The sequence below is a fragment of the Notolepis coatsorum genome (genome assembly GCF_963971535.1).
Source record: "Notolepis coatsorum genome assembly, chromosome: 20".
Taxonomy (NCBI): domain Eukaryota; kingdom Metazoa; phylum Chordata; class Actinopteri; order Aulopiformes; family Paralepididae; genus Notolepis; species Notolepis coatsorum.
In genome coordinates this window covers 7,163,352-7,175,804 of record NC_140184.1, presented here as the reverse complement: position 1 = coordinate 7,175,804, position 12,453 = coordinate 7,163,352, and the positions used below count along the sequence as shown (strand labels likewise).

The 12,453-nt window shown below is 39.7% G+C and overlaps 1 protein-coding gene across 1 annotated transcript in view; it reads right to left on the bottom strand.

Annotated features, from left to right (window-relative positions):
• slc6a5 (solute carrier family 6 member 5) overlaps positions 1 to 12,453 on the bottom strand; it is a gene marked incomplete at both ends in the record, with an annotated part of 123,122 nt that overhangs the window by 53,299 nt on the left and 57,370 nt on the right. Inside the window, one exon of the mRNA XM_084337643.1 lies at positions 10,639 to 10,769. Within this exon, the coding sequence (XP_084193769.1) occupies positions 10,639 to 10,769 (131 nt within the window). The remainder of the gene's footprint in view (positions 1 to 10,638; positions 10,770 to 12,453) is intronic.

The window sequence follows — 12,453 nt, the reverse complement described above, 5'->3', positions numbered from 1 at the left end:
ATGAAGAATGAGCGAGAGAGATATAGAGAGAGACAGAGAGAGAGAGAGGGGATGAAGAATGAGAGAGAGACAGAGAGAGGAATAATGAGAGAGAGAAAGAGTGAGAGCGAGAGCGAGAGCGAGAGAGAGAGAGAGAGGGAGAGAGAGAGGAGAGAGAGAGAGAGAGAGAGAGAGAGAGGGAGAGGAGGGAGAGAGAGAGAGAGAGAGAGAGAGAGAGAGAGGAGGAATAATGAGAGAGACCCACACAGAGAGAACCAGCAGGTGCAACCCTGCAGACAGCCCTCTATGAGTGTGTGTGCGTGTGTGTGCGCGCGGTGTGTGTGTGTGTGTGCGCGCGTGCGTGTGTGTGTGCGCGCGTGCGTGTGTGTGTGCGTGTGTGTGTGCTTGCACGCACACCGGGTGTTCAAATGCCACTGTGTGTGTGTAATGGCACATGGCTGCATGTGTGTGTGTGTGTGTGTGTGTGTGTGCCTGCACACATTCATGTCTGTGTGTAGTAAGAGGGAGAGATAGAGAGAATGCACTAGCTTCTCTCCCTGAGAGCCATTAACAGAGGAGATAGAGATAGACTGCTACATGCCTCCTCCTCCTCCTCCTCGTCTGACAGATAAAAAGGGATGCCATGAATCTTAAGTCACAGAATCATTTCAATATGTCACCTATGTGGATGTTTTGACAGATTGAAGAGGAGCCCGAGCTCTGAGCCTCTTGGTAGCTGTCTTGTAGGACAGTGGTTCTCAGCATGGGGTCTGGGGGCCTCCCCAGGGTCCTAGAGGGGAATAGGTTCATTTCACTATTTCCTTCACTAGAAGTGAGAGAATGTTATTCTGATAACGGGGTTTCACTTTCTCCACTAGTGTCTCCTCAGCTAGAAGACCATAGATAGATATAAAGACTAGATGGCGCATTGGCGGAGTCTCCCGCGTAGTTGAACTGGTTAGTCAGTGTTGGACTAGGAACAATGCCTGTTAATGAGCCATACTATTGTCTCCATAGCTATAATACAGAACACACGATGGGCAAACATCGCTAAAATGGTCAATAACACTGGCGCCATTGAGTAGAGATGGGAAAACAGCGTAGCAGTCAATGAGTTAAGGAGAAAACTTAAGGTGTTTTGTGCAACCAGCGCCTGGACTTCATCATATCTAAGGCAACCTTCTTAGCCTGTTCCACCCCAGGTGAAAATCTGCATAAAATGTATACCTAGGTAAATGGAATATTGCTCCACTTCTACAAGGGCTATTTGCATATTCTTGGTATCTAGGAACATCTATGGACCTCAATGAATGTATTCTCAGTGTCAGAAATATTGTGTCTATTACTAGGCTTGCTTAAATTGTGATGAAACAAAGGAAAATATGAATTATGATTTTTCTTTTCATCTTTGACAGTGAATAAAACCATGATAATAATGACCAAACTTAAAACTGCCACTGAGCTCATTCAGTACCCTCTTGAGATCATGTGTACAAAAGATCTAAGGAAATTAATAAAGGGAAGATGATCAAACTGAAGGTTCTGTATATACAGTACTGAATTCTCCCATCCGGACCAATGCAATTTGAAATATTATTATAGAATATAGAATATATGCTTATACATTACCTTATTATAGCCAATTCGCACATTTATATATATATACATATAGTATCTTTCAAATGGCCGAGTTCAATTTGGATATAGTATCACCAGGCGTGCATAATAACAGATACTGATATTTACTGTAATCGACTGTACTATTTTTATTTCCCCCACAGTGTAACCATTTTGAAACTAATTTCAGATCTAATTCTTCCTACATGGTAACAATAGTGTGGAGAAACTGACTGCGTTTCAATATTTGTCAAAAACGTTACCTTTTGTAGCTTATTATCGCGAATCATAACAATTATTGATATGATTCATTCAGAACGCTGAACTTTGAACCACCATAGTATGTGACAGGAAGTGTAGATCGGAGAAATTTCAACGCTGGCCGATAGCTAGCGATCTCCTCTACAAAATGGCCGCAAAAACTACAATTCCGATGGTTCAACATATCCATTTCCGGTTCCGGGTCAGAATAGACGATCGCAAATAGAAAACTTAAAATGATATAAGTACACTTTTAACCTATTGCTAAACTATTGCCAACCTAACGTTTTACATTCTACATGCATTTGTGAATTTAATACTTGAAAACGGTTGATTTTAAAATCACAAATTATTTTCATCTTCATAAAAATATGCCTATATGATAATAAGGTCAAAAGGGGTCGGTACCGACCCCGTCGAGTGGAACAGGATTAAGAGGTTTGGTCTCAAAGATGTATAGTTTAATGTGTCTGCCCCTAATGCATATTTGTCAGTCCAGCTGGCTTGGGAGCATCACCTTAACATTATCTTTGACTGCTTCTCAGTGGAGTACAGGGCAGCTCTGAGCTCATCTAAATATGTGACATTTAGGACTTACCCAATACAAGATTTTGAGATTTATGCTGGCACAAATGTGGCAATCGAGGCTGACTACTGCATCTGCTTTGGGAATGCTCAGCTGTTAAAACACTCTGGTTAGAAGTAATATCCATGTATTAACTCTAATATTAATACTAAGTATTAAATCTAATATTAATACTAAGTATTAACTCTAATATTAATACTAAGTATTAACTCTTAAATAGCATATTCCACCTCTGTGAGATGGTCTACAAACATAAAAAAAATATATAAAGGTTCGTTTTTTAGTGGCAAAATAAAAATCTATATTATTTTCTACTTCCTGTAATCACTTGACCCGACAACAAACTCTCTAATTAAATGTAAACTTTTTAGTCAACCGGTACACGTATATCATCAATCCTAAAGCAAAATCGGGTTACTATTTCACTGAGAAGCGCCCACGTGTCATTTCTAATGGATCACGGAGGGCGACCCTGCAAGCCCTGTGGAATTGCAAACAGCAGCGACGAGGTCGCGTTCGGCACACAAGTCCCAAATGGAAAAAATAATCAGATTTCACATAGTTGTAGTCGAGACTTTGGGAAACACCTGGATGCTCCTATTTAAAGGGCGTACCCTTTTGAATGAGAAAAAAAATAAGAATAATAAGTAGGGCCGTCAGTTTATCGCGTTAATTAGATTAATTCATTACACAGCAAATTATCGCGTTATGAAAATTAACTCAAAATGAATAAAAAAAAATATCACAATTTGTATTTAATTTTTTTATTTTAATATTTTTTAATCTCATTCATTCCATAAGAACGTAGAATACACATTTACACAGTGGCGGCTGGTGAATTCTTCTCCAGGGGGGGCGCTATACCAAAAATGTTGCAAAGGACATATCACAATGTCACACACAAACAAACACGCGAGTGCACGCATTGGCGAAACCACACACTGAGTATAGCCTACTATCACCATTGCCATCAATCAATATATGATCACAGTCCATGCAGCCAGGTTTCCAATAGCGCCTACACAAACACGCACAACCCGATCTCAAAACTCTCTCTCTCTCTCTCTCTCTCTCTCTCTCTCTCTCTCTCTCTCTCTCTCTCTCTCTCTCTCTCTCTCTCTCTCTCTCTCTCTCTCTCTCTCTCTCTCTCTCTCTCTCTCTCTCCCCCCCCCCCCGTATTCAGATCCATCCAATAATAATCACAGATGTATATCTTGTCATTTGAAACAAGTTACCATTATATTGTCCCGGGTGATTATGCCCCCTCGCGGCGAAATTAATTAGTATCCCCCTCTATCTCTCTCTCTCTCTCTCTCTCTCTCACACACACACACAGCATGATGTGAAATCCCAGCTATCGTTACAAGACCTAGTATACAGGGCTGACCTTCGAAGCTTTTTTTGGCAATCGAAGCTTCGGGGCCGAGCTTCGGTTTTAATTTGAAGCTAATTTTTTTTTTTTTTTTTTTTATTAATAATTTTTTTTGATTTCTTTTTTTTTTATCTTATGTTGTGGGACTTGTATAGCACTTTGGTAAACTTTGTTGTTTTTAAATGTGCTCTATAAATAAAGTGGATTGGATTAATTAATTAAGTAGCCCCTTTCGTGACTGTGACGCAGCCAACAAGGTTTCACTTGGCTGTGTGATTTAATTCAAGGTGGATCGCTGTTTCATGGGAACTACCAATCCCCCAAATCAAGAATGTTTAAGATGAATGAAGTAAGATTTTGATTATTTGAAATATGGCCTGTGTAGACTAAACTATGCACAGAATTATGTCAGTCTACAAGGTCCGGATTCTACATGGTCCGGCAATGTAGACCTTGTAGACTCCACTACAGACCAATTATCAGTGAATGTTCATGCATTTTTAAGAAGGGCTACTTCCACAAAAAAACAAAGAACTCACCAAAACATCTCAGTAGCACCTTATCTAAATGTTCTATTTCATATATGGAGATTCATATTTATTGATGTATTGCATGCATTTCTACATTTTATTTCCTATTTTGTTTATTCATCCCAGTATCTTTCTTTCTTATGTGTGGAATTCTACAAGGCATGTAGGTGTATATGTGTTTGAGGATGATATCCTTCAAACAGGCAATAGTGATGATATAATTTGGGCAGTGCTGAGCTGGGTTACTTTCCTCCAGTGTATTTGTCCCCCGGCCCCACCCAATGGACACACACACACACCACACAACACACAACACACACCACACACCACACACCACACACCACACAACACACACACACACACACACAAAAATCGAAGTAAAAATTAAAAGAAAAAAAAAGAAAAAAGAAAAATTTTAACTTCGATTTTTTTTTATGTTTGAAGCTTGTGCCATCGAACGAAGCTTCGAAGCTTCAAAGTATTTAAGACAGCTCGGAGTATATACCAAAAATAACTTCAGTATGAGTACAGCATATTTTGCATATTGTTAAAAGAGCCAAGGCTGGCTTGCATAGATTAAACATATGACTTACCATCAGAAGAGTTGAAGGAGGCGAGACATTCAGCTGTCCACAAGCCTTAATCCACTTTAAAAAATAATAATAATAACCAGCTTCTGGAAAACGACCGAATATTATTGCCTTCCTCTGTCTGTGGCTGGTTGCTGAATGCTGATCTCAGGTTGAACAGGTCCAAGTTCTTTCAATCTGAGTTTTTCTTGCAGTGTCAGTCTTTCAAATGGTGTTGCTTTGAACTGGTGACGAGTGAACACACAGAGTTGCGTCTGCAGTGCTTGCTTGTCCAGAGCGCCAGAAACCGCGACCCCCCCAAGCCCCCCCCCCAGATCATATTTATGACCATTGATAGGCTAAAATGTATTTACTAGATTCATTACATTGGCCGCTTGCGCGCAGTGACGCCTATTCAGTGCGTTTTGTCTAGCGCCCTGGATGACCCGGATTCAGACTGACGTCAATCACAAACGAGGGGGAGGAGATTAGAATAGCATGCAAAAAACAATGATTTATACTATATTTATTGCTATATTAACGTTATTGTGCATTTTAATAGTAATTATTATTCATTTTAAACATGTTTAGTTTATTTTTAGGGCTTCAAGCCTTCAAAATATCTAAAATAAAAAAACAATTCTTCTTCTCCTACTCTCTCATTGCTCTCAACCAGGGGGGGCCAGCGCCCCTAGTGGCGAGCCGCCACTGCATTTACAGACTTTTTTTTAATATGGTCCATTTGCATGTTCTTGGTATCTGATTCTAGGGACATCTATGGATCTCAGGGAATGTATTCCCAGTGTCAGAAATACCGTGTCTGTTACTAGGCTTGAGTAAATTGTAATGAACCAAAGGAGAATATTAATTTAAAAAAATTAATATTTGACTGTGAATAACACCATGCTAAAATTTACCAGACCTGAAAAATCTAAGCAAATTAATAAATGGAAGATGATTAACACTTTCAGTGCCGGCCGTGTTTTCCTTTTTACCCCCTTGAATGCCGCCACCCACTTCAATGATAGCGTTAAAAACGCATAATCTATGTTTTAAATTATGGCTATGTGTCTAATCTGCCCGTAGCTTATCAATGACTTGTTTGCAGTCAACATTGTCAAAACGGATTGTTTTTTAATCGGTTCATATCATTTTTATAGCATTTCGAAAAGCTATCGTTTTCTCGAAAATTTCAGGAAAATAGAAAGATTCCGTCATAAACGGCATTTATTGGAATATTCTCGAATACACTAGACACGTTGTCATTTGTCGGCCTATTTATGAATAGTTTTCAAATAAATGCCAGATTATCGATAGTATATGTGTACTTATGCACGCTATAGAAGCGAGCTGAGAAATCGATTATCTTATTTCCTCAACAGCACACACACACACATACATATACACATACGGGACACGCTGTTATCTCAGTGAAAACAGCTCTGATTATCCTAAAACTGGTAACATAGACTCCTTGCCTTAGATCAGATGTTCTCCAAAAATATTATTCCAATTCCTGATCGCCATTCCAAATATCGATCGCGTTTATTGATTGATTATTGGCTGCTGTAAATATATATTCCAGGCTGCTTTCCATCTCGCGATCACTTCCCTCTTCATCAGATCCCTCGCCAGCATAGTGGAGGCAGTAGGCTCCCCCCCCCACAGATCCACCAGTGTAATCGAATGGCCTGCAGTTACACAGGGATAGACGATAGGGGGCGGTATTTTCCCATCGGAGCTCCTAGAGGGGCTGCTGTACCAACGGGAGACTCGGTTGATGAAATATGAATTCAGATCGCTAATAAAAAAATCAAACGACAATTAGTGTCGTCTGCACTCAACGGGGGGCATGAAATAATGACATAACACGTCGCTGGCACTCAAAGTGTTAAACAGAAGGTTTTGTAGATACAGTACACATGCAATTTGAAATATGATTATAGAATATAGAATATCAGGCCTAAAATAGTTATGCGATTAAAATTTGATTAATTAGATTAATTAATTACAAATCCTGTAATTAATTGGATACATTTTTTTAATCGCCTGACAGCACTAATAATAAGTAGTTGTTGCACCTGACCCCCCCCCCCTTTTTGTTTTGTTGTCTAATATTTGTTTTCAATGTTTTCAATGTTTTCAATGTGTTACATTAACACACCCTTCCTGAACTACATAGTTTTGCACAATTGCACTGTATTTCTATTCTAATTCAGTGTATATACCCTACTACAATCATGTGCAATTATACAGCCCTGTCCTATATTCTATTCTATTGTATCTTTATTCTAATTTAGTTTATATATTCCATTGTATTTTATTCTACTTTAATTGTCTGTTAATAATGTTGATGCACCAAATGATCAAAACAAATTCCTTGGATGGCCAAGCTTATACTTGCATTCAGACATTTCTGATTCTGATTCTGATTGTTTGTTGTGTTGTTGTGTAGATGTTATTGCTGTTGTGTGTTGTCATACGAAAATATCTTCACATAACTATTAATTATATACTTATTGTGAGACAGAATCTCATCAAATGAGTGTCTATAATGTTGGGGGTGCTTGACAGAGAAGAGGTTGAGGACCACTGTATGTAGGGCAGGAAGGCGCTCCTTTAATTATGTGCCTACAGCACCATCTGCTGGTCAGCAGCAGAACACACCTGCCTATTATTCTGACACTGACCCCATATAGACCCTTCTACTGTTTGTCAACAACAGTCTAGAGATGAAACCACACAACGTCCGACGACCTAGCCGTGCGTCGGGTTGTCTGACCAGGTGTGCGACGAAACACCAGAGATCCTGACCCGGCTCTAATGCTCGTCGCAGCAGAGAATGAGAACCACGAAGACACCACTAAATTAAGTGCCTCTTTCATGTTTTAATTTAGAGGCTTTCAACTCAAAGGATGAGCGCACAGTTTGGATTCATAAGCAGAGTTCTGGTTTTGATGAAAAAGTGTATTCCTGAAGGTAGAGGAACATTTGATGTCAAGGTAGGCCTGCACCCTATTAAGGTCTGTTAAGGTCTTACAAGGTAGTGTAGGCCTGCACCCTATTAAGGTCTGTTAAGGTCTTACAAGGTAGTGTAGGCCTGCACCTTAAGGTCTGTTAAGGTCTTACAAGGTAGTGTAGGCCTGCACCTTAAGGTCTGTTAAGGTCTTACAAGGTAGTGTAGGCCTGCACCTTAAGGTCTGTTAAGGTCTTACAAGGTAGTGTAGGCCTGCACCTTAAGGTCTGTTAAGGTCTTACAAGGTAGTGTAGGCCTGCACCTTAAGGTCTGTTAAGGTCTTACTTGCATTATAAGACCTTTTTTGTCAATTACCCAGGTTTAGTTTTTAGTTTTGCGTCATTGTTTTTTCAATGCTAAATTAGTTATATTTTATACTAGCAGATGGTGTAGTGCAGTGGTCGGCAATAGGCGGCCCACGGGCCGAATTTGGCCCGCCAGCAATAATATCTGGCCCGTCAGTTTATTTTTAGAATCTGATTTTTTCTTTTTTTTTTATCGACTAGGCTAGGCTATATTTGCCGTCAATAGATTAAAAAAAATTAACTAATTAATCTCACAATTTTCTGTAATTAATCTAGATTAATCTAGATTCAAAATTGCATTTTTCTACTTAAGACCGAAGCTTGTAACAGATATTTACTTGAGTAAAATCATGGAATTAATGTAAAATCAACACAAAGAAAGTATATTTAGATTCAAAGACTATTTTAATAGCTTTCTTTGAATAGTTTCTCTCCTGTGAAATACAAAGTTCAACAAAACCATCAACATTGACTCAGCTAGACCTCTTTCTTATATCCGCGGCGCTAAGATTGAAGATTTTTCATTCCATAGATTAATCTAGATTAATTTATTTTAATGCTTTAAATCATTTAAATTAATCTCCAAAGTTAAAGCATTAATTTTGACAGCCCTAATATTTATATATTTAATCTATAATGTCCAAACAGAGAAACTACCACCACCCAAAGAATGCTTATTATACTTGTATGTTTTATCCATGTTGAGAGTGAATAACAGGTATATAGGCAGTGAGGTGCAATGTAGCACTTGCTCAACATGAGGTGGACAGCGCCTGGTGCTGAAATAACAAACAAGCAGTGTAGTATGAAATAAAAACACCAGTTCAGTAAGTCATTCAAACTTTATCTTTACTCATGACTGACGGCACCACACATGTGAACAGTAACAATGCAATTAAACTTTAAACAAAAAAAGTGCTTGTAGAAGCTCCTGAAACGACGCGCTACATAGAATAGAATAGAATAGAAATAGAAATAGAAATACTTTAATTAGGGGCGCCCTCGTGGCGCATACCATAGTGCCTCGTGCACCTACGCGGCCGACCCGGGTTCGATCCCAGCTCCCGTCGTTATTTGTCGCATGTCCTTCCCACCTCTCCTCCCGTTTGCCCTCTCCTCTGTCGGTCCTGCGTGACCAATAAAGCTGTAAAAATGCTAAAATAAAATAAAAATAAAAATAAAATAAATACTTTAATTATCCCGAGGGAAATTTTACTACATTAGGTATATGAATTACAACAAGACATTCATTAACTAAATTTTAAATACAATTTGGCAACAACAGGCTTAGTGCTCACTTAGTGTGAAAAGTGGCATCTCCCGTCGGTCACTATTCACTGCATATCTGGTGATATGGACGTCACTTTAATCCGCAGGCAGTTCTCAAGGTTTTAAAACCACTTAACATGCGCCAAGAAAAGCGGCAATTTCTTTTACTTAAACTTGAGGACTGCATTTTCTTTTGCAAAGCTTATCTTTATACTTTATACTTATAGCACATGCATAAACCTGGTCTCTTTTGAAAGATAACATTCTGAAGTTTCTTACACAATAAAAAAAATCACTTTTAGTGCTAATGAAATAGAGTAACATAGGGCTGAACTTGAGTTGTACTTGTACTTGTGTACTACTCCCGTTTTTCTGTAGTAGTTGCAATATCCAAAAAAATGATATCCAAAACAATACACCATGGGTCCATAGCCTGAAGTCTTATGTAGTACACAGGTCCATACATTTCATAAAAATCCGTTCAGAAATGGGTTATTTAGAGCGATTTTGGTAAACTGTGTACAAAAATAAAAGTTCTCCAGTAATCCATTTCCTCATTGATGGCAATGCATTCCGTGTATTTTTCACTTCCTGTTTTCGCTCGTAAATTTGCACCTAGATCCCTGATTTGCAGAACCCCACATGGGGTATCATTGGAAAGCTACACTCATTGGCTACAACCCTGTCCAAGAATTTTTGCGATCAGAGAATGATTGATAGTTCCAGAGCCTCGGGAGTCAGGGGTGGTAATCTGACACTTGCATGTACAAAGTCGCACACCACACATATCAGCATGTAACTCGAGAACCGCTGAACGGAATTTGGTCGGCTGAGGTGGCATTCGAACGGCAACAAATAGGGCTTTAATCCTATATATGATATGTTTTATAAAAAATGCAGGTCCGAGCCGGTAGACATTCGCAAAGTGGGCAAATCGTCCTAAAGAGGGCCCGTATACGGGCCGTTGCATGTTAACTGGTGCGTCAGTCGATTGCTCTCATTTGTCTTTATCGCATTCATTGATGAAAAGGACGACTCGCATACATAGGTGGAAGGGAACATTGTGAGCACATAAAATACGAGTCTCTTGATGTTGCTGTACTCTTCTGAACATGCTATCCAAAAGGCACTCACAGACTCTGCACTCCTGAGCGCATCGCTGACAAGGGAGGTTGTTTGGAAATCAATTAGCTCCATTTCCAGTGCAGCCTCATCTAACGAGGGGATCATTCCTTTCGCCAGGGAGAAGTGTCCACCAGGTTTGACTGTGAGAGGGTCACATACAAAGGCAATGATTTCTAGAGTAGTCATCAAACCTAGAGGTGAAGTTGGCTCGTAGCTGCTTGATGAAGTCAACCATCAGCTCCGTCACTTGTCCCGATGCCTTTTTTAGTGTGCTGAAATGTAGGAGCCTGCCACCAGTGGATACGTCTGTCTCAAACATCTTCAGCTTCCTCGTGAATGATTCAAGCTTTTCAACCATGTCCACGATGGTTTTATCTCTCCCCTGTAGCTGAAGGTTATTAAGCTGGTTTATGTGGCCCAATATCCTTTCCATCAAAATATCGAACATAAACGCACAACTGGACTACATCTGTGCTGTCAGTGCTCTCGTCAATGGCTGAGGAAAAGTCATTGGTTTGACTGAGACCATGGATAATTGTACCCTGCACCGTGTCCGACGGTGCTTCTATGCGGCGGGACATCTGTTTCACTGACGCAATTATTCCATCCAGTGACTTGTCGTGGCAAGTGTTAGTCTACTATAAATAAACATGTTTATCTTCTGTTAACTTGGTTTATTTGATCAACTTGCAAACACCAATACAGAGCCATTAACAAACAGTGGACCTCATGCTCGTGGTCGACACAGACTAACTGCGCATGCGTTTCACAGCCTCAAGAGGGCAACCTAGACTACCGTATTGCCAGTAGTATAGACGCAAAGAGATTACATGTTAACAGCAAGTTCCTCCAAAACGGTCGCCATCATCTCCTTGAATACCTCTGCGTCTGTGAATGGCTTGTTGTGCTTTGCGAGCAGCCACGACGCCTTTAGAGACACACTTGTCACCTTTTGTTGGGCTGTGAGGCCTCGCACCAGGGTCCTGTTGCTGTGTGCATAACCAGCTTTCAGTGCTTCAATTTAGCGCTTTCGTGCCTCTGTCTTTGGTGGGAAGAACATTTTGAAGTTGGCATGCTTTGCATCGTGGTGCCGTCTAATATTATATTCTTTGCAAATAGACACACCTTCACTGCAGATCAGACACGTGGGCTTTGCATTAATGAATCCAGGTAAGATGAACGCATAGTTTTCTGTCCATTCGTCTTTAAACACTATTTTCACTGTAAATTGTCCTCTTTAGATTTTTGGATAGTGCCATTCAGATTTTTTTTTGTCATTAGCTAGCAGCAGGTGAAATGTGCAATTAAGCAGGCTGCACAAAATAGCGCCCCCCAGTGGAAATATTCAATCCAGTAATAACGTGATGTGTCCTATGTCTGGGAGGATTTATTTATTTATCCTTTATTTATCCAGGAATATCCCATTGAGATGGGGTAATAATTCAGAGAATAAAAAGTAGACCTATGTCAAATCATTAATTAATTCGATTCCGCTACATGGTCAGTCCACACATGTATTATATATAATAATGGAAAGTAGAACAAACTGCATAAACCTATGCAGCTAGTTTATTTTGATCCATCTCTGCCTCTGCCAGATGTATGTCTTAATTATAATGTGTCTGTCACAGAGTTAAAACATTTTCACTATTGATTTTTCACTATCAATTAATTAAATTAGCCGTTTTTTTTGTTGTTGTTCTGGCCCACCATATAATGTCTTGGAAAAAATGTGGTCCACGGCCAAACTTAATTGCTGACCCCTGGTGTAGTGGTTAACACTGTCGCCTCACAGCAAGAAGGTCCTGGGTTCGATTCCCGCTT